General features: G+C 35.1%; 6 protein-coding genes across 7 annotated transcripts; 3 read left to right on the forward strand and 3 right to left on the reverse strand.

Moving 5' to 3' along the window:
* Positions 1-513: 513 nt before the first annotated feature.
* Positions 514-7,080, reverse strand: LOC113508191 (synembryn-A). 2 transcript variants are annotated; one of them, XM_026891150.1, is made up of 9 exons: positions 6,965-7,080; positions 6,703-6,864; positions 6,470-6,609; positions 5,723-6,176; positions 5,266-5,471; positions 4,908-5,046; positions 3,676-3,919; positions 3,090-3,304; positions 514-2,642 (listed from the first exon to the last, which is right to left on the reverse strand). In XM_026891150.1, the coding sequence occupies exons 2-9, from the start codon at positions 6,802-6,804 to the stop codon at positions 2,454-2,456; spliced, it is 1,689 nt and encodes a 562-aa protein (XP_026746951.1). In that variant the 5' UTR covers positions 6,805-6,864; positions 6,965-7,080; the 3' UTR covers positions 514-2,453. The 2 variants fall into 2 exon arrangements, with proteins under 2 accessions (XP_026746951.1, XP_026746958.1); XM_026891157.1 differs by lacking the exons at positions 6,470-6,609; positions 6,703-6,864; positions 6,965-7,080 and adding an exon at positions 6,358-6,457.
* A 448-nt stretch (positions 7,081-7,528) lies between these two features.
* On the forward strand, positions 7,529-10,902 carry LOC113508214 (NADH dehydrogenase [ubiquinone] 1 alpha subcomplex subunit 9, mitochondrial). Its single transcript, XM_026891170.1, has 7 exons — positions 7,529-7,680; positions 7,857-8,050; positions 8,211-8,434; positions 8,775-8,978; positions 9,666-9,827; positions 10,062-10,251; positions 10,609-10,902. Exons 1-7 carry the CDS (start codon positions 7,635-7,637, stop codon positions 10,786-10,788), a joined length of 1,200 nt encoding a protein of 399 aa, XP_026746971.1. The 5' UTR covers positions 7,529-7,634; the 3' UTR covers positions 10,789-10,902.
* A 1,407-nt stretch (positions 10,903-12,309) lies between these two features.
* LOC113508227 (40S ribosomal protein S10) lies at positions 12,310-13,494 on the reverse strand. Its single transcript, XM_026891185.1, has 4 exons — positions 13,412-13,494; positions 13,015-13,227; positions 12,564-12,804; positions 12,310-12,372 (listed from the first exon to the last, which is right to left on the reverse strand). Exons 2-4 carry the CDS (start codon positions 13,212-13,214, stop codon positions 12,337-12,339), a joined length of 477 nt encoding a protein of 158 aa, XP_026746986.1. The 5' UTR covers positions 13,215-13,227; positions 13,412-13,494; the 3' UTR covers positions 12,310-12,336.
* A 378-nt stretch (positions 13,495-13,872) lies between these two features.
* LOC113508222 (splicing factor 3A subunit 2) lies at positions 13,873-15,255 on the forward strand. The gene is made up of 3 exons (XM_026891180.1): positions 13,873-14,155; positions 14,260-14,523; positions 14,846-15,255. Exons 1-3 carry the CDS (start codon positions 14,002-14,004, stop codon positions 15,211-15,213), a joined length of 786 nt encoding a protein of 261 aa, XP_026746981.1. The 5' UTR covers positions 13,873-14,001; the 3' UTR covers positions 15,214-15,255.
* Positions 15,256-15,889: 634 nt separating this feature from the next.
* LOC113508205 (citron Rho-interacting kinase-like) lies at positions 15,890-19,528 on the forward strand. The gene is made up of 6 exons (XM_026891164.1): positions 15,890-16,170; positions 16,597-16,775; positions 17,110-17,240; positions 17,354-18,776; positions 18,865-19,011; positions 19,093-19,528. The coding sequence occupies exons 1-6, from the start codon at positions 16,137-16,139 to the stop codon at positions 19,318-19,320; spliced, it is 2,142 nt and encodes a 713-aa protein (XP_026746965.1). The 5' UTR covers positions 15,890-16,136; the 3' UTR covers positions 19,321-19,528.
* A 612-nt stretch (positions 19,529-20,140) lies between these two features.
* LOC113508235 (neurotactin) lies at positions 20,141-25,764 on the reverse strand. The gene is made up of 7 exons (XM_026891194.1): positions 25,548-25,764; positions 25,043-25,320; positions 24,821-24,950; positions 24,451-24,623; positions 23,629-23,701; positions 23,310-23,460; positions 20,141-23,200 (listed from the first exon to the last, which is right to left on the reverse strand). The coding sequence occupies exons 2-7, from the start codon at positions 25,316-25,318 to the stop codon at positions 21,772-21,774; spliced, it is 2,232 nt and encodes a 743-aa protein (XP_026746995.1). The 5' UTR covers positions 25,319-25,320; positions 25,548-25,764; the 3' UTR covers positions 20,141-21,771.
* Positions 25,765-25,813: the final 49 nt, after the last annotated feature.

The following is a 25,813-nucleotide window of genomic DNA, read 5'->3' on the forward strand; positions in this document are numbered from 1 at the left end:
TAGAGTCACTCCTCGACCACACGGTGCTTACGCCTACGATTGGTGGAATACTTCCACCGCTAAACGTAACGCTAAAGGAAAGATGAAATCCATACTAATATTATAAATGCGAAAGTAACTCTGTCTGTCTGTCTGTTACGCTTTCAAGACTAAAACAACTGATTTTAATGAATTTGGTACAGAGATAAGAGTTGACCTTGAGAAAGAACATAGGATAGTTTTTATCCCGGACTTTTGAAGAGTTCTCTTGGAAACGCGATATAACCGACCTCGACGCGGGCGAAAGGCTAGTTCTTAATATAATTTTACTTGGGATCAGAAAAAAACGAATACTTGATATTGCTTCCCTCAAGTGGGCGCCACAATATTTTCGTCCGGGGTGTCACAGGCCCTTATGCCGGCACTGGTAATTTTTAATACCTGCTTTAAAATGTTGTGTATTTTAGTTTGAGTGAAAAGAGATACAAAATCTAGGAAAGGCAAGGGTAACTTTATAATGACAAAAAAATATGATTTCCTTTAAATAACTTTATTGATTACTTTTTGATACAGATATTGATTTAGAACAATTATAATTTTATTGTGTCATAAATAAACCGGAGATCTTTTTAATATAAACACAAACAAGTTGATATAATTAAGGTAAAAAAGTTGATATAACGTAAATAAATAACAAGACATTGTACACGACAGTTTTTGAGGAAGTTTTTTTGAACTAAATTAAATATGCATAATTAGGGCCTAACACTAGCCATACGCAAACTGGCCGTACGCAAATTGTAAATACCTCAATAGATAAGACGTGATCTATTTCATAATGTAAATAATTTAATTAATAGGAAAATAAATAGTGAAATAAGTTTCAACGGTTTAGATTCCGTCGCTTGAAATATGATCTAATTTAAAGTTTAGTCAAGTAAGTTCTCAAATTCCCTCCGGTGAGTGTTCTTGTACAAATTAATTACGACATTCATATAAGAGATATTTTTAAAACACACATTATAAGTGAATACCCTTTAGACACAAATACACGGACACATTTCAGGAGCTACTTTAATAGGCAAAACTATACTATTAGTTTATTTGAAACTCTGATATCGTTGAATTGACAACCTACTAATTTTATTATTCTATTGAAGCGATCGTGAGTGTATCATGAATTATTCTATTTTATTATTATATTGCACTAAGGAAAACATAAACGAAACCTTTGGTAATAAATAAATAGAAATAGTACATAGAGTACCTACTCTAATGGCACGAAATTATTATGATTTCTGACTCTGCGAAAATGTAATTTATCTAACTAGCTACGTACACTCCATACTACAGATGATTTGATTCTAATAGGTACTTTATACTAATTGAAAAGATACTAAATCATTGTTTTCAGCTAAGAGATGATAATTTTACGTAACTATTGATAATTATATAGTATATGTTTAACATAATTTACTCATTTATTATGAGATCTTTGGGCCTGTATACACATTACTTGTCTCCAAATTCCAAAGCTGACGACACTTAACAGTGCTGCTAAAGACTCCCAAAACCGGCTTGGTTCTTTTTTTTAATTGATTCAGTTCTCGATTCAGTATATCGATCGAATAGCGATCTAGTATTCGAGTCGTTAGATGTCAATCAAACGTAGTTCCAACTCCTGCCGCTTCACGAATAATTGTTTACTTTTATATGTACCTAAATAAATATTGTATAGGCCCTCTAAGCTACTAGACCAAACTGCTGTAGTAGGCACTGATACCACTCTCATTAAGTCTGACACAAAATAAGTAAGGTCTGGCAGCTTAGTGATCTCATCACATACATAAAGTTATATCACATAGCGAAATATAAATATCGCAAAATAATAAACAATCATAAAATATATATATTTCTTAATTACAATACCATTTTCATTCCCTACATTTTACCCTCATTCAATTTGTTACCTTTTGATCACACACCAAGTTCTCGTTGTACTACGTACCGCAGACATACAATGGTAATACATACATATAATACTAGTATATTTTAATTAATCTAAAGATTAAAACTACACATTCAGTTATATAAATTGAACATCAAAGTACTAAAGTACAATATTTTACTACATACCTAAACAGGTAAAACGTTAAAATTCTTAATGTCTGACTACACTTTGGCCAAAAGAGATATCTTTCAGGAGTAAAAGTAGACAAGTATTTTTTATAAACTCGTAATTAAACTTTGAACCTTCGAAGTCAGTCCTTAGTTGGAGCGAGACGATAGCTTGAGACAGGGACGGTGATATGTTAGGTCTTCAAACTTGTCAAGTTATATCCGTTACTCATAACTCCTTACGTAATCGATAATTCAAATCGCTCGATGTTTTCCTCAATAACACCTGCTCATTAAGTTTTGAGATCGTTTACGAAAATATTAAAGTCAAATAAATACGGTGTTCAGTAATTCCTTTAGTCAGAATCATCATAGTAAGACCTCGATTTAGGTTTTTCCTTTCCAGGTACGGCCCCAGGGAGCATCTGTACCACGTGTTGGAGCGCCTCCAGGCGGCCGTCGTCTGCGATACGCGCCGGCTTCACCACGCCACGACGCATCATCCTATCGAACATATCCACCAACCTCATGGCTTCATACTCTTTCTGTAACAATATTGAAATATAAGTCAATTTTGCCAACTGCTGTCAGAACATCGGTTCGGTCGGTTCACTGAATTTACACGCAATATGTCGCATAAATAATTGATAAAACGTATCTCTTTTTGTTACACAGGTACGGGAACTACGATTCCAACACCGAGGGACGTAGCTAATATTTTATATAAAACTTTTTTTTCATTCGATTCCCACGGGTTCACCAGTTTAACTCAAGTAAATAAAAAGTATATATAATTCAATCTTTGTTTTCTCTATATAAAGAACGTTACAGGTCGATCATCAAATTTATAGTGAAATGTGAAGCGAATTTCCAGCCTAAAATTGTATTTCACTTTAAAAGAATCAGCAAGAGGTTGCTCGACACTTGTTAGTAAATATTTTCGACTTTGAAAAATGCCTTAGAACGATCAGAATGTAGTAAAAGGATCTGACCTGTTCCTCAGACATGCCATCGAAGGGGTTGACGCGCGGCGGGCGCGTGCAGCCCACGACGGGGTCGATGTTGGGCTCGGCGAGGCGGTACTCCTCCGTGTCGGAGTCGTCGCTGCTGGACGAGTACTGGCCGCCGCGCCCGCCGGCGAGCAGCCCCTTCTGGGCCAGGTGGCCCGCAGCGTTACCGAAACCAGTGTACTTCACCATACGGCCCACTGGAAATTCGTTATGATTAATATAAAGGTACATTTAAAAGTGACCGCACAAGAGAGTTTTATTGAAATATGTACAAAATTAAAAAAAAAACTTTTATTTCCTTCTAAAGACACAAGACAAGACAAAGAGACAGAAAGCTTTTCAAGTGCCAGTAAGTAACATGTTTTTTCCAGAAAAAAAAGAGTATGCAAAGCGAGCCGATCATCTAGTCTGATTTAAAACATAATATTTATTGAAATAATATTATACATTTAAAGTACGCAAATACTTGTTTCTAAAAATAAATATTCTTTAACGTTCTTTGCTCAGAATTACACGAACGTAATTTTTTACCCAAAGGCAAATTTACAATAAATCAGACAGCACATACCCTTCTCCTTGCACAAGATGAACAGATACTCAGCGACGAGGTCCCTGACGGTGGTGACGGGCGTGGTGAGCAGGCGGCACAGCAGGTTGCGCAGCGTGTTGCCGCGCTCGGGCCGGCGCGACACGTCCCGCAGCGGCGGCAGCACCACGCGCCGCATGTAGCGGCGCTGCGAGCGGCACGCGCTCGCGCTCTTTATCAACACCGTCAGGATCGGAGACAGGTTCTCGTACTGGTTGTGGTTATCCTAATGCGAAAATTACAAACAAAACTCAATTCATAGTAAAATTAAGTTCGCAAGTAACGAATAGAAAACTGTCAACGTAAACTCTTTTTGAATTAATTCTACATAGAACTTCAAGTAGATGCGTAGTAAGCAAGTTATGAGGATTAATTCTATTTGCTTCTAATATTTAACACGCGAAATGCTGCGAGGAAGAACGGATATTTTTAACTGAATATTTTTTTATGAAATTTGGTGTAAATATAGATTATAGCCTGGAATAACACGAAGGGGAATACATTTTATTTAACGATGCAGGTAAAATTGTAGATGACTGCTATAATTGAGATCAATAGTTGTTGCTTAGTATAAATAACGGATGTTGTTCTAAAAAAGAATATAATATAATTATATGATCATGACAAAGTCGGTTTTTACACTACTGGCTACTGTGCCCCTGCGGTGTTACCCGCGTTTAAACTTGGACTTTTTATAATCAATGATAACAATACCTACAAGTAATCTACTCCACAAACTATTTTAGTTGTAACTTCAAAATGTAATGGCAATAACAACGGCATTCTGTAATTTGCTATGGTTACAATTGTTGTTTATTTCTCGCTAGAATCATGATGCCCGCACGCAACATATCGAACCATTACCCCCTTACAACCCCTTGTTTTCAGTTAAAAAAGTAGCCTATGTCTTTCCTCAGACTCTAGTCAATCTATGTACCAAATTTCATTGCAATCGGTTCAGTAGCCATGGCGTGAAAGAGAGACAGATAGACAGACAGACAGAGGTACTTTCGCATTTATAATGGAAGTATGGATAGTATGGATTTATAACTAGGATGCATCAAAATTTTAAGATTTGTCGTATTTCTTTGTAACTCTAATAGAAGAACTATTTTATCACATTGAAAACATTTAAAGACAGAGTTATAGGGGGTTGTTTTGCAAAATCGCAGAGCGCATTTTAATAAAATAAAACAGTATTTATAACATCTTACCATGCTTATTTGCAGCCTGTGTCGCAGCAGTGCTAAAAGTGCCTGCAAAGCATCCATATTCTTTCCATCAAATGACTGATTACAACAGTAATCTTGCTTTAATTCTGGTGTCAAGTATTGATAAAACACCAAAGGTACACTGTAAACAAAATAACAAACTCAATGACCTGAAACTGAAGGAACTTCAAATTTAGCATTTAGCATTTGTAGCACTTTAAATTGAACTATATGTATATATGTAGGTTTGTATGGATATTATAGGCACAGACAGCCAAGCAATTCTATTATATATATTATAACTCGCAATAGCAATTCTATAATTCTAATATTTTCAATCTATCTAATATTCTTCAGTTACCTGGTCAACAAATTAGCAACATTACTATGCAACTCCAAGAGTTTCTCATGACTGCTTGCGCTAGCTTGAAGCATTCCAGTCAATACCGGCATCAGTTTGAGAAACATGGCCTCTTCCTTCTCATCACTAGGTCCTTCTGAACTGGTCTGCTGGATCAAGTTGAACTGGACCTTGAGGACCTCACAAGATATGGCTTGGTATTGGTCCTAAGAACAAAAAACAATATTTTTATAATAACTATCGTGAGACTGATTCATTATTAAATGATGTAATAAACATAAATACGCGTGAGTAAACTGTTACATCATTTAATAAAAAACAATATTGTTACATATTTCAAACGTTACTATGTAGATGTGATAATTTGGTAATCATATACATTGATATAGAACCACTAAAGCAATTATGATAGTGTTTTTAAGTATTAAGAATATACTGAACATATTTTAACACTTACATTAATAGATTCGTATTTTCTGGTGTCAACATTAACTCTGGGACGTAGCACAGTATCTGTTAGCATTTTATATAACAAATCAGTCAAATGCTCCATACCATCTAATTCTTTTACTTTAGTTTTTATATCCTGTCTCAATGCCGTCAAAATGAACAGCAGTTTCATGTCATACAGCATACAGCCTTCTCTTAAGGGCATGTTGTTGTAGTGCTGCATTCTGGCAATCAGGCCTTCAACAATTAAGGTGTTAGCACAGTATGCGCGGGCCTTCTCACTGTGAAATGTTATGTTACACAGACACTTAAGAGCCTCCTCAGCTGTATCCAATGTTTGGGCATTCAATGGTACCAAAGAGTCTTCAGCAACAGTTTCAAAATTCAACAGACCAGATCTCTCTATCAGCAATACCACCCATCGTTCACAAATCATATCCTCAATATCTGTTTTGTCTCGGCTGCCATAAAAACAGAAAAGCAGATATAAAAAAGACATAAAAATTCTTGATTCTAAGTATTCTAGGAAAAAAGAATGGTCAACTTAATTTCAATTTAATTTCTAACTAGAATGCTGATCCAACCATTTGCACATTTTAAGGCAAACATTGGCATGTCAAATACAAATGATGCAACACCCACCTTACCATCCTATAAATCTTTTTTGTGTAAGATTTCTTATCTAAATCCTGCATTAAGGTAGAAATATAAATCAGGTAGCTTGCTAAAGGCCTGAGGAGAAAAATACACTTACCTTAAAATCCTGAGGGTAGTAACGATGTGCGTATATATGTAACTACATTTCTTTCTCTGAAGATGTTGAAATAAAGCTGTCCATACAATAACTCTTTTATTATCCTTATTCAAAATCGGAAAACTGAACACATCATGATTCTGAAATTTATAAATAAATGTAGTAGTAATAATAGTTAAAACCTTTAAAAAAATCTTAAAAAGTAATCCTTAATTAAATTAGTGTTTACTAACGCTCGATATGAAAATGTACAATAGCTGATGGAGGTCGGACGGTTTCCTCGCAGTAGTGAGCTGTTCAAATAACTGTTCTTGCATCGTAGCTATAGTAGTCATCGTAGGAGATTTTCGAAGCTTCAAAAGTCAATTTTCCTGACTCTACACAAGCCCTCGCCACTGTAGTAAAATTACATATAATAAATGTTATTGTGTATTCCGGTTACTTATGTATCTTCCATGTATTCAGATACTTCTATATATAATTTTATATACTAACATTCTAAAATAGATAAATGAACAGCTTATAACTTGTTATAATCTCGTGTTATTGCTTTTACAATAAACACAATTCCAAAAAACACAAAGTATTCACATCACACAGTCAGATTAATTGACAATGACATTACAATCAGATGGACCGGGTAAATTACACGGACGCAAGTCGGGCGCATAAAATGGCTGCCAAAGCGATCAATCGCGGTCACAAATCTAGTATTGTCTATAGCCTCAAGCGATCGTTAAAATCGCAACATCTTTTTTCACACATTTCAGCAGCAATTATTAATTCTATATGTAGAAGTAAAACGTTTACTGTATCGCAAGTAATTGCCGAACCGCTATTCATATAGCTATCAGTTTACAATGAAAAGACTTCGAGAGAACTTAAGATCAAAATCAGAAAAAAGCATTCGCAATTACGTAAATTGCGAATAGACAGTTTGAGGACATGGTCAAACATGTACTTAATTTGTCTTATATATGATTTAGTTTGTTAAGGTTAAAAAGTAAAAATGCTTCGTGGCAACACCAAATACAAATTATGTCAGTCATCTGTTGTTGTCATCTGTCAAATTTCATTGACAAAAGTTTTACTTCGTGTATTTCGATCCCTTTGATGGGAATCGGATATTTATATTTGTAAAAAGCACGATAATACTGGGCTAAAAATGGCTCCAGTCGCTCTCTCAGGCCAGTTCGTCAGTAAAATAAAGCGTAAGTTTTAAAAAACACATGCAAGTTTTGCTATCACATCAGTTTACTCTTACATAATTGTTTAAACGATCATAGAAGTGCCAGTTTGACTTGAAATCGCGACAAGATTTATCAGTGTTTTTTTCATTTGCGATAGATAATATTATAGACGTAAACTTTTATAAAAATACTTTCAGCCGCCACGGGGTCACTGAGCGTTGTTTACATCAAATCGTCCTTCTACAGTACGGATGGCAGGCCTAACCTGGCCGCATATAAGAGAGGCACTGGAGGCCGCGCAAGTTTTAACGGCGTGGTAGCAACCGTATTTGGCTGCACCGGTTTCCTGGGTCGATATGTTTGCAACAAACTGGGCAAGAATGGCACACAGGTAAATTTCAAAATATTACTTTATCTGAAAGTTTGTAAGGCAATCTTGGTTTTCACATTAGATTGTATGATGAATGTTAAAATAAAATTTGCACCACTTTATAATATTTGAAATCTAAAAATTTTTGTCAATAATTGTATTGGTTTTGGTATAATTACAGATGATCCTGCCATACCGGGGTGATTTCTACGATGCCAATAGGTTGAAGGTGGCTGGGGACTTAGGACAAGTGCTCTTCACTCCATACGACATCCGTGATGAAGAGTCCATTGCTAAATCTATGCAATACTCCAATGTGGTTATCAATCTTGTTGGTCGTGATTATGAAACTAAAAACTTCAAATACATGGATGTGCATGTAGAGGGCCCTAGACGTATTGCAAGGTGACAAAATTGACAAACAATTGAAATCTATTTAATTGTTTCATACTAGGGACAGGACATTGTTTATTGACATTTTTTGTAATGATGAATTTTGTTCAAAATTGTGCATCTTTAGTATGCACAATGCAAACCCTGTAAATGCTATTCCTGTAAGTGCACATGGGGTGTCTAAAGGTAAAGCAAATCATCAATGACATATTAAAGATATCTTGTTCTAAATTTTCTTTCTTTTCTTTGTCTCTTTTCACTCAATTGTATGTACAAGAAATTTGCATAACAGATACATATAGAACTGGTAGACAGACCAATTGGGAAATCTTAATTCACAAATTGTTTACAGGATTGCTCGTGAAATGGGTGTGGAACGATTCATTCATGTGTCGTACCTAAATGGCTCTGACACTCCTAAACCATTGGTTTTGAGAAGGCCTTCCATGTACAAGATTAGCAAGTATCTGGGAGAGTGCGCTGTAAGAGAGGAGTTTCCCATGGCTACTGTGTTCCGGGCCTCTGATATCTATGGCGCTGAGGACAGATTCTTGAGGTACTCATTGTATCATATATGATCATCCTGTACAAAATTTGATTACTAACCCTTTATTGGTTGATTTAATAAAACTAGTCCCAGTTATGATTGGTTGATTGTGCTTTGTGCTTTATACAAAGTAATAAGGCTATTCAATTCAAATACATGATATTTAGTCCAATAAGTATTTTTGTATTTTACTATTTATGATTATACAAGCATTTATTTCTGAGTACAGATCTAATACTAGGGTATTAAGGTATTTGTGGTTTATATTTAAAGCAAAGAAATTTATGTCCACCTAGTAATGCTCTGTCAAAACATAGATCATGGAAAAAAACCTTTTAAAGTATGAAGTAGCCTTTCTATAATATTAATATCATTACTTACCTGTTACCAATTTAAGAGACAAATTCAAAAACACATTTTCTTTCATCAACTGTGAAGCACACAGTTTATTATATTTTTCAACGCGTACTTTTTCGTTCAAACTTAATCAACAATGGGCTACGCGTACCTATTGGCAAAGAGTGCCGCATAGCTTCAAGATCACTCGTGGGCTTTCAGTATGCGTGTTCACAATCGGTGCCTATTTTAATTTACTATACGTGGTTCGAACCCGGCAATAGTTAGGGGGAAGTTTGACGCACTCTGTTAATTTTTATCCTACTAAACTAATTCATTAAAATATATTTTTTTATCCAGATCTTTCGCTTCCAAGTTCCGTATTAACGGAAAATTCCTGCCTCTGTACAAGAACGGACTGGAGACCGTCAAGCAGCCCGTGTACGTGTCGGACGTCGCTCAAGGCATTCTGAATGCTCTTCGCGACCCGGACACCAAGTGCCAAGTTTACCAAGCTGTTGGGTAAGTTCATTGGTAATCATTTGTTTATTGGCTTTTTTTTTATTTGTTTGGATTCTCACACGATGGCTTGACGTCTTCGTCTCCAGGATAATCCAACCTTTTTTTTATGATTTTTAGATTTTTACCCAATTCTCTTCAATATTTTTATGGCAATCTTTTATATCAAGTGACTGATACTATTACTACTCTATGAATTGCTATGAAGAATTACAATACTATTTATTATTTTTTCAGACCTAAAAGATATCTGCTAGCTGATCTAGTGGACTGGTTCTACGCTCTTATGCGCAAAGATGAAAAATGGGGCTATGTTCGTTACGACATGAAATATGATCCTATTTTTTTCCCACTGAAGGTTATGTTGGTCAACTTGATTTCACCTGCGTACCCCTTGGGCGGCTTGCACTGGGAATCCATTGAAAAGGTAATATTTTTAAATATTTTTCTAGTTTCATCATCATCATCATCATCATCTCAGCCTATCGCCGTCCACTGCTGAACGTAGGCCTCCCCCAAAGTATTTTTCTAGCTTGGCATATAAATATACCGGAGTTTGATTTGTACGTCAGTCGTAATAGCTTTTTTGTAGCTTAATTGGTAATCTAACACCAGCACAGATAAACTTTATATAAAGCTAATGATATGTAGTGGTTCAGGCCCTCCATTCCACCGTTGACAATTCCTGATTAATGAATGGAAATCGGATTAAATTTGGCACTATTCAGTATTCATATTGTCCTAAGCATTTTGCCAGCACAATAATTGGAAATTAATTTTATAGGAAGCTACTACAGATGTTGTGGATGAGAACCTTCCGACGTTGGAGGACCTTGGCGTAACCCTCACCGAAATGGAAAACCAAGTACCTTGGGAACTAAAGCCATTCCGTGCTCACCAATACTACATGGACAAAATTGGAGAATTCCCCAAACCACCTAACCCCAAAGTTCACAACATATAATAACAACAGACAAAAATATAAATCATGTAAAATTTAGTCATATTAAATAATTACCAACTGAGGAGTTTATATAGGAGTCTTGTAGATTATTTGGAATAAATTATTTTCAGTTTCTATTATTTTTTAATTAGATTGATGTCGATAAATATGTCGCCATGCTTTTATTTCTACGGTTTATTTCAAGAGTAATTCTGTCTATTTAAATGCAAAATAACTTTAATTAAGCAGTATTATTTATCCCCAATCCAGATCTTTCCTCCCAGACTTTATAACATATTAGCTGTTGCCCGCGACTTCGTCCCCGTGGGTAGAAGATATAAGTTATGATTTAGGCCGTTTTTTTTTCACATTTTCCATTGTATCTTAGCTCCTATTAGTCGCAGCGTAATGGATCATAGCCTAAAGATTTCCTCGATGAATGGTCTATTCAACACAAAAAGAATTTTTCAATTTGGACCAGTAGTTCCTGAGATTAGCGCGTTCAAACAAACAAACAAACTCTCCAGCTTTATATATTAAAATATAGACAACTCATAACAAAAAAAATAGGTAATTGGTTTTATATAAAACTGGATCCGGCGAACCTTGCACCGCCTAGCAGTAGAACCTCTTTTTAGGCTCTCAGTAATTTATATTTCTGTAAGAACCATCTTCGAAGTTCAATATGAGTGTCATAAAAAAAGAAATTGCGAAATTGGTTCAGTTTTTCTCCCATTCTTCATTCGCTCTCAATTTTTAGGGTGGGTACCTACTAATTCGTAACCTAAACGATTAGTATATTTTTATCCTACTTATAGGGAATCTTCAGTGCAGCATAGTCGATTCGCACTTAAATAAACACTGGGTACACAAAGGAATGAGTAATTCTTCATAAATATCAGCTATTTATTCAACGTGTTTCCTAGATCACCATTTCATGGTAGCGACCAGCCACAACACAATGTAGTTTTTTATAAGTAGGTAGTAAGCAGAGCAGTTCAACGAAATAAGTAGTTTGACGACCTCCGTGGTCGAGTGGCGTACGCACCGGTTTCAAGGTGTCGCTAGCTCTGAGGTCCCGGGTTCGATCCCCGGTCGGGTCAATGTAAAAATTCACATTTCTACATTGTCTCGGGTCTGGGTGTTTGTGGTACCTTCGTTGTATCTGAATTCCATAACACAAGTGCTTTAGCAACTTACTTTGGGTTCGGAACAATGTATGTGATGTTGTCTGTATTTTTTTTTTAGTTAGCATACTTCAAGTAGAAAATAAGATGCAAGTCAATAACATTTTGATGTTTAGTAAATGCTTGCCAGAATGTGCCAGTATTAAAAAAAAACACTGAGGATTCAAAATTTACCAATTACTCATTTCCTGATTCATAAAACACTACAGTATAGCTTGGAAATACTTAATAACTACAGTTTGTACAATTTCTTTTAGGTTCTACTTATTTAAATCAAATTGTTTTAGGCATTTTTGTATAAAGACAAAAGCAATTTTAAAAATAAAAGGACATGACTTGAAAATAAAATCACAACTTTACATAATTTTTTTATTCTTAATTATTAGGGTGCAGGCCTGCCTCGTCCGAAACCTCCTCTCTGAAAAAGGAGAAGAACACGAATAAACAAGGTGTTACACTGTTACAGACACCATACAATGTTTTAATAGTTTTACAATCAGACTTTTGTAAATATGAAAAGATTTTCTATCTACTATCTGTCTGAAATCAGGTTCAAGACAACACAGTGTAGTAAACCACTTTGGACTGTATTTGGTAAGAAAAACTTACAAATTCAACATCAGCTGAACCAGGACCAACATCAGCCTTCTTGTCGTGGGCTGCTGGTGTGGTGGGTGCGCGACGGTACGCAGAGCGGTCCTCGGCGGAGCGAGCGGGCGCGTCAGGGCGGCCGACAGCGCCGCGGCGGACTGTCTCAGCGCGGACGGAACGCTTCAGGGTCGCGGGCACGATTTCAGGGGGCAGGTGCAAGAAGATTCTCAGGTACTCGATACCCTCGTTGGTAAGGTACCTGAAGAATTCAAATACAGAGATGTACCAGTAGAAATTATTATGACTTCTACACAGAAGTCAATAGAATCATAATCATGAATTAAAAGGGCCTAGAGGATAACAGCTCTGAATAAGAATAGTAATATCACTATTGACTTCAAAGAGTACATGTAAACATTTATTTTATGTTTGTAACTAGTCTTTAATATATAATAAATTATACACATACCAGTAGAAATGCCTCCAGGCGAATTGTTCCTTGACGTATCCTCTCGATTTGAGGGACTGCATAGCCTTAATAACTTGGAGGTTAGGAATCTTCTCAAGATCGGGGTGTTTAGGGGCATGGTAGTCTTTCTTGGCTACCATGACTCCCTCTTTGAAGAGGTATTCATAGATAGAAACACGGTTCTGTTTTGGCATCAACATCTTGAGGCACTACCTAAAAACAAGACACAATATAAGCACTTAGGTTATTTCAAATGTATATCTTCACTTTCAGCAACATTGACAAAATAACGTGGTGACATTAATGGGATTACTATTTAGAATAGTAATTTACGGTCAAAAGTCTATTAATCTCATAGATTACTTTAATAATTTTAGATTTTTATGGCTGACAGTACCTTCCGCCTATTTTGACAAAAGAAAAGGAATCGGCAAACGCACTTTGACAGTTGACATAACTTTGTATTTCCAGGTGCGTTTTTTACATATTTCAAGCATACAGTTTGTTATTTTTATGTGGTAACATTTTCGTTTGCCTGTCCTGCAGAAACTAAATAATTAAACTAACCCTAAAATTATACTCTGAATACAATTTCTTTGAAGTAACCAGTCCATGTTGACATTCTCCAAGTAAGTATACACTTTTGTAATTTCTCAGGATAATAGTCAATTGATCCAGTATTATAGAAAACCTACAATTCCTAACGAAGCCCCGAATAAACTCTCTAGCATATTATACCTAGTCATTAAATCCAAATACTTTCGTTTTTAATTTTCTAAAAAGGTACTGTTCTTTAAAATTTATTTTAATGGCAGCATTAATTATAAAAATGTCACTTGCCATTTGTCATTTTTATGCCTATGTCAATTGTCAACAATAGCGTCAGCCGCAAACGCAAATTGTCGGAACGTGTTGCTTATTTACTTGATGGCTTTGCACGAGTAGATTTTGTTAAATCTGGACTATAGATAGATAAATAAGTTTACCATGGATTTCCAAAATCGACCTGGTGGCAAAACCGGAGGAGGAGGAGTAGCGTCATGGTCAGAAAGCAATCGAGACCGACGCGAAAGACTTCGCCAGCTCGCCTTAGAAACCATAGATTTGAATAAGGATCCTTATTTTATGAAAAATCATTTGGGTACGTATTTCATATGTATATAAAATATCTAAACAGCTCTTATCAGCTCGGATGTAGTACTGTTTTTGGTTGGCTGCAGTAGTAATAATCCGATCTCATTTCAGGTTCATACGAATGTAAGCTTTGTTTAACTCTCCACAACAATGAGGGAAGTTATTTAGCGCACACTCAAGGTAAAAAGCATCAGGCTAACTTAGCTCGTAGAGCGGCTAAAGAAGCAAAAGAAGCACCTCAGCAACTAGCTCCTGAGAAACCTCGCATAGAACCTAAGAAGTTTGTAAAGATTGGAAGACCTGGTTACCGAGTTACTAAGCAAAAAGACCCTGAAAATGGTCAACAAAGTTTACTGTTTCAAGTTGATTACCCAGGTATGTATTTCTAATATATGAAGCTTGAAGTTTTATTTTTGTTTAGCCATAACCTAAAACTGTATTTAGTTATCATAACCAAATAAAAATACGAGTAACTTAGTTAGTTAACAATAATTTAGCCTAGTATTATGGCCCAATTTAATATGGCCAAAATTAGAAACAGAAATCTAGATACATAAAGAAGGCCTCATAAAATGTCCACTGTCAAGATAGGATGTAGGAAATCAAATAATAAATATTGATTAATTTTGGACAGGGCAGGACACCCTCAGTTTTAACTGGACAGAGATTTCGATTAATTTTATTACATTTATTTCAGAAATTGCTGAAGGTGTGCAACCAAGACACCGTTTTATGTCAGCCTATGAACAAAAAATAGAGCCACCAGACCGCAGGTGGCAGTATCTACTATTTGCAGCAGAGCCTTATGAGACCATAGCTTTTAAAGTGCCAAGCAGAGAAGTGGAGAAACATGACTCAAAGTTCTGGACTCACTGGAATAAAGACACAAAGCAGTTCTTCCTGCAGTTTGCTTTTAAAATGGAGCCTTTGCGTATGCCGCCGCCGCCGCCCAAGATGTGGGAGAACCATGGCATGCGCCTGCCTCCTCCGCCTGGAGCACCTATGATGGGAGTGCCACCACCACCCCCATTGTTACCTGTTCCACCTCCTCCTCCTTCAATGTAACGGAATTGACTAGATAATAGATAATAAATTTTATATTCTGCATTTGTTCGTTTTATTTAAAACATGTTCTACTTCATGCCAAATGAATAATCTTTAAATCTTATACGAAAAAATCTCGTTTTACAATGTTAGTTACTGTAGTCGCCGAGGTGGATTGACCGATTTTTATTGAACTTTATGTGCAGAATCGGCTATTATTATTTACCATTAAGTGACAAGGGCTGCCCATCCCTAACATTTTAGTTTTATTTGAAGGTTATGTTAACCTCCATACGAAATTGCCAAATTAAAATATTATGACGAAACGACGTCTGCCGGGTCCCGGGTCAGCTAGACTTACTAGAACAATAGTCAATAAGCCAATATACTATGACATAAACTAGTAAACGGACGGGAAAATCCTTTTATCCAGTTACACACTAAACTATATTATAAGAAGCTTCCGTACGCACATGTAAATGCATATGTATACGTACGAGACAGGACTAAATTGACTGTGAAAACAAACCTACTATTTCACTCTAAATAATATTCTTGTCCGGCTAGTCCATGGGAATATTATTATTATTTTTTTCAATAAAAATCTTTACCTTTATATTATATTTAATTTCATAGGTTCCAAGTCTAGCAAAATGAATAGGTATATTTTTTGTCTATTTTCTTGTAGACAAGCGGTTGCATCTTCCGTAGTACGGAACGGTTTTTAACGGTCACCGTCTGATCGAGATCGAGGGGTGCAAAGGCAAACAAAACAAGTAAATAATAATAATTTACGCGCGCATCCAACATTGATTCACCCCAACCCCCGTCGGTTTATTCATTTTGAGACTGAACGTTGACGGTTACTTGGATTAGAATTTATTGTACGCGCTATTCATGACTGAGTTAGTACTCTAAAATCGTTATTTTCAAAATTATTGATAATGTTTTCGAAGGCAAAGCGATTTGAACCTATTGGTAAGTCTTATTTTATTGATAAATTTTCCTAATTTACAACTATTTTGCACAATTATTTCGCGGCAAAATGCCTTGCTATCTAACAGTCATACGCAATATTGTATGCCTATTCTAAATAAGTTGTTTTAGTGATGGTAAACAAACTGTGAGATAATAATATCTGTATTTTGCATTATTTATTAATTAACAATTTACCCCCGTACCATAGTTGAGTAACTCAGCTGTTCGATAATTTACATAATAAAACTGAGACTGCTATAGTCACATATACCTGTCAATTTACCTTCATAATCCTTAAACTAAGGAAATTCTTAAAATATGTGTTTTTTAGTATACTTCCTTACTTTTATTATTATTATATTACTGAGTATGCATCTAAACTATACTGTCTACAATTATTACACCTAATATATTTTTATTTTGTAGTGCCTGGTAAAAACCAAATTAAGAAGCAAGAAAATGAGAAACCTAAAGTTATTACCAAGCCACCATTGTCAGCAACCAAAGCTAAACCACTTGCTACACCTAAAGGCCCATCAGCTAAAACCAACCATGATGCACAGTCACAGTGCAGTTCTGTGCATAGTGTTAAATCATTCGCTACAGTAAGTATTTGCTTTCATTCATAAGGATATTTTGTGATAGAGAAATTAAACTTTGCTCCATGAGGTAACTACAAAGTTCCCAATACTTGTTGTTCAGTCGCCAACACAAAATGTTTTAAATATTTCATATGTGAAGTGTGTATTTTTAATTATGCTGAATGTATCATTATTCCTTAGTTATTTCCTAAGTAAAAGCTAAAAAATCTGTTCAAAACATTTTCATGTATTTTGTCTTCAGAATTATGTTTAAATTTTATTAATTAAGTCTGTACATATTCACAACAATGTAAAGTCGTGTGTAAATTTAAATATAACTTTATTAACTTATTTACAGCCTAAACCAATAAAGTCATCAATTGCTACAAAACTTCCAACTAGTCTCAAAAAAAGGAGTGAGGTAAATTTTCCTAAGAACAAAACTGAGACACATACAGAACTTATCAAAGCTCAGGAAGTAGAAATTAGGTAATTAATGTCCCAATATTATTATAATTAAAATTACTTTTTTAAAGTATGTTTTTACTATTAAGCATCTGGGAGCATCATCTGCATTTAAATCACAATTAAATCTTTTTCAGAAACAAAGACCACACTATATCTGAATACACAAAACAAATTGAAGAATTCAAAAGTAAAGTTTCACAGTTAGAAAAACAATTGGAAGAAATGACCCAATACAGTTGTAATAAATTGGGAAAGCAATTTTCTCAGATCACCTTAGAAGATGGAACTCAGGAACATGATTCAGTTGTTGAAATAAATGGGAATTATACTGTTAAGGAATTAAAAGATAAAATAGACGATTTGGAGAAGCAATGTGAAAAATTGGAGCAAGAAGTCACTGACAAACAATTAGCATTGAGGTCTGTTGAAGAAGTTATTACTATAAGAGACAGTTTATGCCAAGATTTGCAACAGAAATTGACTAATGCAGAGACAGATTTAGATGAAACTCGCCAAAGACTTGAAATGGTGAAAGGACACCATGCCCTCGCGTTGGAAGCTAACGAGAGCATTAGACGCGAGTATAAAGTAGAATTAGAATCTTTGAAGACAAAACTAGAAGAAGAGAAGCAAGCAATTATGATTAAAAGCAAAACTGACCAGGAAAATATTAAATTAAACTATAAAAGTGTCATTGAGGCTATCAAAAACCAATTAGTCAAGGAAAAATATGAGGCTGTTCAGGAGCTACAACAAGAGCTGATTAACAAGGACAATGAAATTAAAGCTAAGATCGAGCAGATAGATGAGGCTACACGCGAGAAGTTGCGGCTTTGTGAGATTCAGTTCGAAGAACGCAGCCGTAATATCCACGATCTGTACACTCAGCAGCAGAAGACTATACAATATCTAGAAAACGAAATTAAGGACCTCAAATATAAGATCACCATGGCTGAAGAAGAAAAAATGATACTTCAAAAAGAACTCAACAACATAAAAAATGATAATATTTCTCTAAACAATGAAAAATTTGCACTTATCAAAGAAAGAGATGACATCAAAGAGGAGCCTAAAAGAAAACTTATTGATTTTGAAAACGAAATAAATAAACTGACTGTAGAAGTAGACAAGGCTGTTAAGGAAAAAACGAAATTTGAAACATCTCTATCTGTGACAAGGGATATTGTCCAAGTGCTCACAATGCGTCTGAGAGAATCTGACAATGAGCTGGAACATTTGGAAGACCAAATACAGACATTAACAAATTCGAAGGAGATTTTAGAAAATGAGCTTGCCAATTACAAGTCTACACTAAACAATACTGCCATGGAATGTAATGAGTATAAGGAAGCATTAGTAAACATCCTTAAATCAAAGGCAGCTTTAGCCAAGGAACACACTCGTATCATGGAGCACAATGTTTCTCTCATAGAAAGTTTGCAAAATGTAGAGAAAGAAGCCTATCGTGAACTCGGCTCCATAAAAAACGAATTGATAGAAGATGTAGAACTGTTGAAAAAGGAGTCAAGTTCTCAAATATATTTGCTTCGCGAAGAGGTTCGTAATATTCGCAGTTAAACCTAAAAGTTTAATATTCAGTTTCAACATTAGCTTAAATATATTTATTTAAAATTATTTGATTTAGGTTGAGAAAAAAAGGAAGTTGTGTGAATTGGCTACGGAGCATGCAGGGCAGGCGACTGCGGCGGCGGAGCAGTCGCGCGTTCTCCTAGCCCAAGCCGCATCGGAGATCAACCGACTGGAAACTGAAAACCAATGTCTTCAGAAACAGGTATATTTGCAACACATAGTTGCTAAAACATTAATCGTCAAGTATGGTCAACAGAATACTTATTTATGTTCTTATTTCTAGATTCAAGATCAGCAATCGTTGGTTGTCGAATTATCTTTGCTCCGTCAAGAAAACGAGGAACTCACCATGACAGTGGCAAAGCAGTCTTCAATAATTGACAAAATGAAGAAAGACTCAGAGCAGTATCAATACAAACCTAAATCACCATCTGTTATGCGTAAGTCCTGCAAATTGGGCAAGGAGAACCTGCAAGCCGTTATATCTCCTTTGAGGGAGCGTAATCATTGAGGCTTTATCGCAGTATCTATTGAGAATATCATGGACGATTGTTATGCTATCATTAACATGAATATGCATGTATTTTAATTTTGTGGTTGTTAAATTTTCATTACCTAAATCCATGTTATGCATTGTTTACCAAAAAGCTAATATTTTTAATATTGTCATTGTTCGATAATTTATTTGAAGTTTCAGTTTTCATCTGGGTTTGTTTATTTTGTAGAAATATTTTATTATTATTCTGGCCGATACTTATTCAATATTATGTTGGCATTTTTATATACAACTGGTATAACTATTTATTGTAGTGTGTAATGTAATAAATTATTTTCCAAAATTAATTGTTTATTTTTCCCTTAACACGAAAATGTAAAACCAAACAAAAAAATGTAAGAATCAAATACCAATTCGGTTCGAGTACGAGGTTCTGTGGTAACAAACATAAAATGCAGACTAATTGAGAACCTCCGAACCTTCCGATCTCCGAAATATTATCAAGGTCGGGTATTCCAAATGTTGTCTTTTAACTTTAACAAGCAAACAAATACAGACTTCTTAATTTTGAATGGTACCTATCTATCTTGCAAATAAAAGCGTTATGAACGACCCCCATTCATTACCTGCAAATGACTAACTTTTCTCGTTCGATTCTGAACATAATACATTACACCTCCTACCTAACGTCTTTCAAGACTCAACTTTAAATGCAAACAGTTCCGTCTACAAACTTCACTTATTCAAATCGTAACAAAAGGAAATATTTGACTTTAAAAAGGATAATTGAACGGTAAAATAGGGAATTGTAGCTACATACTAATAAAATAAGATATCAGTCTTACACCAATTTATTATGATCAATTTACAAAATTACACAAAATTGTATCTATGCTACAGTTAGCGCTAGTGCAGTAATAACTTAATCACATAAAGCGTTTTGGCGACACACGAGTATTTCGATATGGAGATTCCCTGCGTACAGCGTACTACAATACAATATTAACACATAAATAACTTAACTTATATAGCAATTTTAATGCTGCTCATTGTTTAACATTTCTTTGGATTGATCAGACTTTGTAAAATCACAAATACATACTTTGAGACTGTCACTTAATTATATAAGTACTATCAAAACACGGACATCAAAAGTTAATCTATCAAGTCAGCCCTTACCTATAGCTCAAGTATAATATTGAAACAACGACATGTCAAACTTATGAAATAAAAAATGTTATGATAAAATGCGCTATGCTTAAACACTGACATGAGTAGCATTCAGGTAGTTTAATTCGTAATGACATTGTTACCTTAATTATTAGAGAGTGCTTAAATAGAAATGCATTTGCTTTTTAAAGCAAAATAATAGGAGATCATAGATACCTAGTCCAAGTTAATACCGTGAAGTTCATAATTTTAAGAAAAGGATACTTAAAAATAATGTATTCTAGCTGCTAAATGCACATTCGAAAATCTCTTAATGGTGAGGGCTGACTCCATTACATATAGTTAATATGTATACTGACTCTTACAATATTAAATCAAATAGTTTTGGTATAAAAAGGTGGTACAAAATGTGATGTATACGTACTAAGAGTATTTTGTATATAAAAGCATATCAATTTATTTCACACACAAAAACTACGTCTATTCTCACTGCAGATGAATAATGCGATTATCCTTAGCCTAGTTAGTCAGGACATTGATCTTGAAATGGTTTATATTTGATAATGGAAGAATTATTTTGGCATTTCTAAATGTATGTGCTTTGTACTGGGAAGAATTAGTGTCATATGCAACATGTAAAGCAATATGTATAACTTTAAAAGTAAAATGCGTCAGTCTTATGAATTAAGTCTCTTCCGTTTTTTCTTTTCGATGTTTTGATTTTGTTGTGTCCAGCTTTTATCTCAAGATCAAAATGTCCTTACCATGTAAATACATTATAAATACATAATATATACGTTCGTATAAAAGCAAAATATTTATAAAAATAAAGGTAACTAAAACAATTTAGATCAACGTACCTTATAATGCATACGAAATAAAAAAAGAGACCGCATGATCATGTGAGATCAATAGTTTCAAAGTGCAATGTTCTCAGTCTCACTTGTTTAAACCTAACATTAAATTATCATTGTTCATATGGTGTAACCATTCACGGGTTTATTTCTTAATCTACGAAAATAGATTCATGTCAATGGTAAAATTTTGTACTTTACGATACTAATTATAAATAATCATAAACATACAAAGAGTATTTTGTCCAGGTTTTTTCAATTTTCTCGAGTTAATTCTGAGACCAAATAAATTTGTAAATATTAGGTATATAAAAAACAAAGACAATAGACAGTGACAAGACTATAAAATATACTACTAAATATAGAGTGGGGCAAGATATTATTATTCGATAACAAAACCGTGGCAAGTTCATTTTAGGCGTCATAACTTCCTCTAAACAGATTAGTCAATGTGTGCATATCTCGGTACTATATCTTCCCTGATAAGTAAGTCACAAAGAGGCAGGCCACTAAGAGGGAGCAAATCTTGTCCCACTTGAATTAAACCACTTTCAGGTCCGGGTAGATGGCCATGCCATACATAATAGTAGAACAGCTGCTGCATAGCTGCCATGTATCGACGCTGCTCTGGCATTTCCGAATCAAACGTTCCGAGAATAGCCTCCACATCAGCATTGATGCCGGCTATCCCCGATCCACCCGCTCCACCGCCGGCACCTGACCCTTGCACGACATACATAGGAACAGCCAGGCGCAAGCTAGCGAGACTAACCAATGGACACAATGTCCGAATGGATGATATGAGTTCAATCAAACCCTCGTAAGTTTTATTCAGGTGGGTAAACACGGCTGCCGTCAAATTCTTTTCGCCAATCACACTATCGTTAACCATTTTCTCGACTATATCAGCCGTCCAAGTTAAATGCTTGTTTCGTAGGAGATCTGAGTGACTAGAATGTTGAGTAGTACCAAATACCATTGGTTTGAATTTGTCTTTACCAGACTTTTTAGCCTCTTTTTGGGTATCCCAACTTTCGTAAGCATGAACTCTTAGTAACTCTCCATCTAATACCAACAAGGAATGTTTGGTCTCAGTGTTGATGGGCATGGTGCCGATGTAATTCTCCAACCAGATATCGGGGGTGAGAATTTCTGTTGCAGAGATATGTCGTAAACAATCAACATCATTACATTTTGTCATTTCCTTGAACCTTGTGTTTAACTTTTGGGATTGTTCTAGGGGTTCACCTGGGAATATAACGGAAGAAGACGAGAGCCACACACGAGAATATAGTTTATGAGCTTGGCTAACAGTAGTCAAAGCAGCGGTCAAGGTGGCTCCAGCTCTATGACCTAATAAAGTGACTGACTGGGGATCGCCTCCAAAATGCTTAATATTCAAGTGAACCCACTTCAATGCCATCAATAAATCACTGAGTCCATAGTTACCTGAGGTAGGTGGGTACCTACTTTTCGATAAAATGTCAAGTGCTAAGAAACCAAATGGACCCAGTCTAAAATTAGGACGTACGAAAACTACTTCTTTGGTGCGAGCATATAATGCAGAAGGTTGAGCAGGGCTTATTCCTCCTGCTAGAGAGTTAGCTCCAATCAAAATAACTACAGGTAATGGCGAATCATATCTTACGTGAGGAGTGACTACATCGAGGGTCAAGCAGTCTTCATCACCCGTAATCGTAGCATTTTCCAAGAACTGCAAGCATAAGGGCCCTCTGTTCCGAGCATCTAAGGTGCCATTCCAACAAGAGGAAAGATTGTTTAAAGGTTGAGCGTATGTGAATCTCTTGTTGCCGACTGGTGGTACAGCATAGGGAATACTATAAAACTTGTACACTCCTTCATCCAAAATTCTGTAAAAGAAAAACATTATTTTAGGTAAGAATAACATTCAAATGTTTGGCAGATATAAGTTGCACCCTGTGTCATAAATGATTATTAATGTTTAAAGTATTCACTTACCCTTCAACAGGACCACAACTAGAGAAGGTGGTGATGTAGCGGCCGAGACGAAGAGGGCGCTCTACAGGCGGGCCAGCATGAGCTCCTATTATGATGCCTATGATGACTACTATAAGAACCAGAACCACTATCCCAGCAACAACAATATCATCTGTGAAAGACAAATTACGTTAATAATTATTAAATGACTTTGTAAGTATTGTGTACTTCTTATTAAGCAAAACAGTATTTCTGAAGATATTGTCACAACATACCTTGTTGTTTAGTTTTGCTTTGTAAGAATAAAGGGAAATCAAATTTAAAAAAATAATGATCTTACCTATAATAAATTTCTTTTGTCGAATCCTTTCCTTTAATGGCAGCTTTGTAGCCACTTTTCCTTCTTCAAGTTCCTAAAAAGAATATTGTTGTGAGTATAACTATACTAAAGGACAAATGAAAATAACAGCTTTAATTGGTGTTAACACAATTTGATACAGGGAATTATTGGTACTAATAATAGTGAAGTTATTTTATACAATTGTAAATTTATTGATTTGGAAGAGGGGAAAGTTCCATTGTTAAACCCTATTCAAATTACTTTTTCATGGTATATCACACCCATAACCTTTTGTTATTAGTTTGCTAGTACAAGTTTTATGAGAATTTTGGAGATTGAAATACTTTTAATGTTACAAACACTTTAAATTATTTATAACTTTATAATCAGTTTTTAGAATGAATAATACATGTTTTAATCAAAATGAGAATAATATTAGGTAGGTTTCGATGCATTTGTATCTGTGGGTTTTTGTTTACAAAAACAAATGGGCAAAGTGCATCACATCCTGACAAACTTATGAACTTATCTCACTGCTAATCATGTGTGGGGGAAATACCAGAAATAAGTCATGTTAGTAGAAGAACTCTCTCTACTCTTACTTATAATCTTAATGCAGAACAAATATCACTTTTATGTAAAGACTAAAGTCTAAAAAACTAGATGAGTAGCAAGAATATAGTTTTTTTTTCAAATAGCAATTAAAATAAGTTTCAAAAAATTTTTTGAAACTTATTTTGATTTGATATTCCCATTTATATACTCATGATTGGTTAATGTGACTACTTATAATAAATAAGTAGGTAAATATTAAGGACTTACAACAGGTTCAAGTTTGACTGTCTCCATGCCATCATTAGGGGTGTCCAGCTTATCATCCAACGTCTCCATGGAGGCTAGAGTAGCATCAGCATTGTTAGGTGCACTGCCTCTTTTTTGGAAAACCCTTGGATATCTTATGTTGAATAAACCTTTCTTGCGTTCTTCTTTATTTTCTACAAAAAAAGTAGTTTTTTGAGTAGGAACTTTTCATACTTTATGTATAGTCAATTGGACAAAGTTTTAAAGATGACTCTTCTTTCTTGATATGAACACTTTCAAGTTTAAAATAATAAAATACAACATATTAGAACTGCTTCTTATAATTATCACAAATGTGTCTAAAGTAGCAGTTAGTTTTTAAAAAACTCACCATTTTCATTATCAGGATGTTGCAAAAACTTTGTGAATTTCTGCAGGAACTGGAACTTGTTCTCTTTCGCTTTTAGGCTTTCATCTGTCTTTTCGTTTTCAGTATCTTTTTCTATGGCCACTTCTTCATCCTTAGGACAAAAAAAAAACATTTACAAAAAAGTCTTAAAAAAGTAAGTTGTGATTGTGCTGATTTAATTTACTTAAAGTATGCATGTAGTACCTTCGATTTATCTTTGTCAGAATTCTTGGTAAAGAATCCTGGCATTTTAATAGCCCCAATGGGTATGAACTTGGGTTTAACTTCACGGCCGTGCTCCGTGAGGTCCCCGGAGAGCGCCGCCTTCACAGGCCCGTCATCTGCCTTTAGGTCCGTGGCATCGCCATTCTCGTCCTCGGCTTTTAGCATTACTTCCTTCTCCTCCGCTTCAATCTGCTTCTTGTCTAATGTTTTATTATCATCCTCATATTCCACCTTGTTTATATCCATAGTGCTCATACCTACGCGGTGATAATAATTTAGAAATAAAAACACAGTGCTTAGATTATACTTCTAACATTATCGTCGAAAACTCAAAATAAAAAAACTGTGTAGTATTATCTTACTATAAGCTATGTTGAAACAACGCAAGGAGTGATTACATTCATAAAATTGTAAAATCGCTAGAAACGAAACAAGCAATGCTAAAATAAAGGTTTACTAATATTTATGAACACTTTACACTTACTTGAATGTGTTGCAACATATAAGATGTTTTATTGGTACACAATCACGGTAAGAGGACAATATAAACTAGTTTAAAATACGATTTACAACAAAAAGCCGCCCTGACCCGTAAAAATGCCGCAAGTCGCACGCAAAAGCAAGCTAACCGAGACGCTACGTTCCGTTTATCCAGCTGAAGTTAGCTTTTGGTTCGTTCACAGTTAGGCAATAAACTTCAATGGATGCGTCCATAATCCACAACGGTTCTTCAGTTTTGTCTATTCTCTT

Source organism: Trichoplusia ni, chromosome 2 (assembly GCF_003590095.1).
Source record: "Trichoplusia ni isolate ovarian cell line Hi5 chromosome 2, tn1, whole genome shotgun sequence".
NCBI lineage: Eukaryota > Metazoa > Arthropoda > Insecta > Lepidoptera > Noctuidae > Trichoplusia > Trichoplusia ni.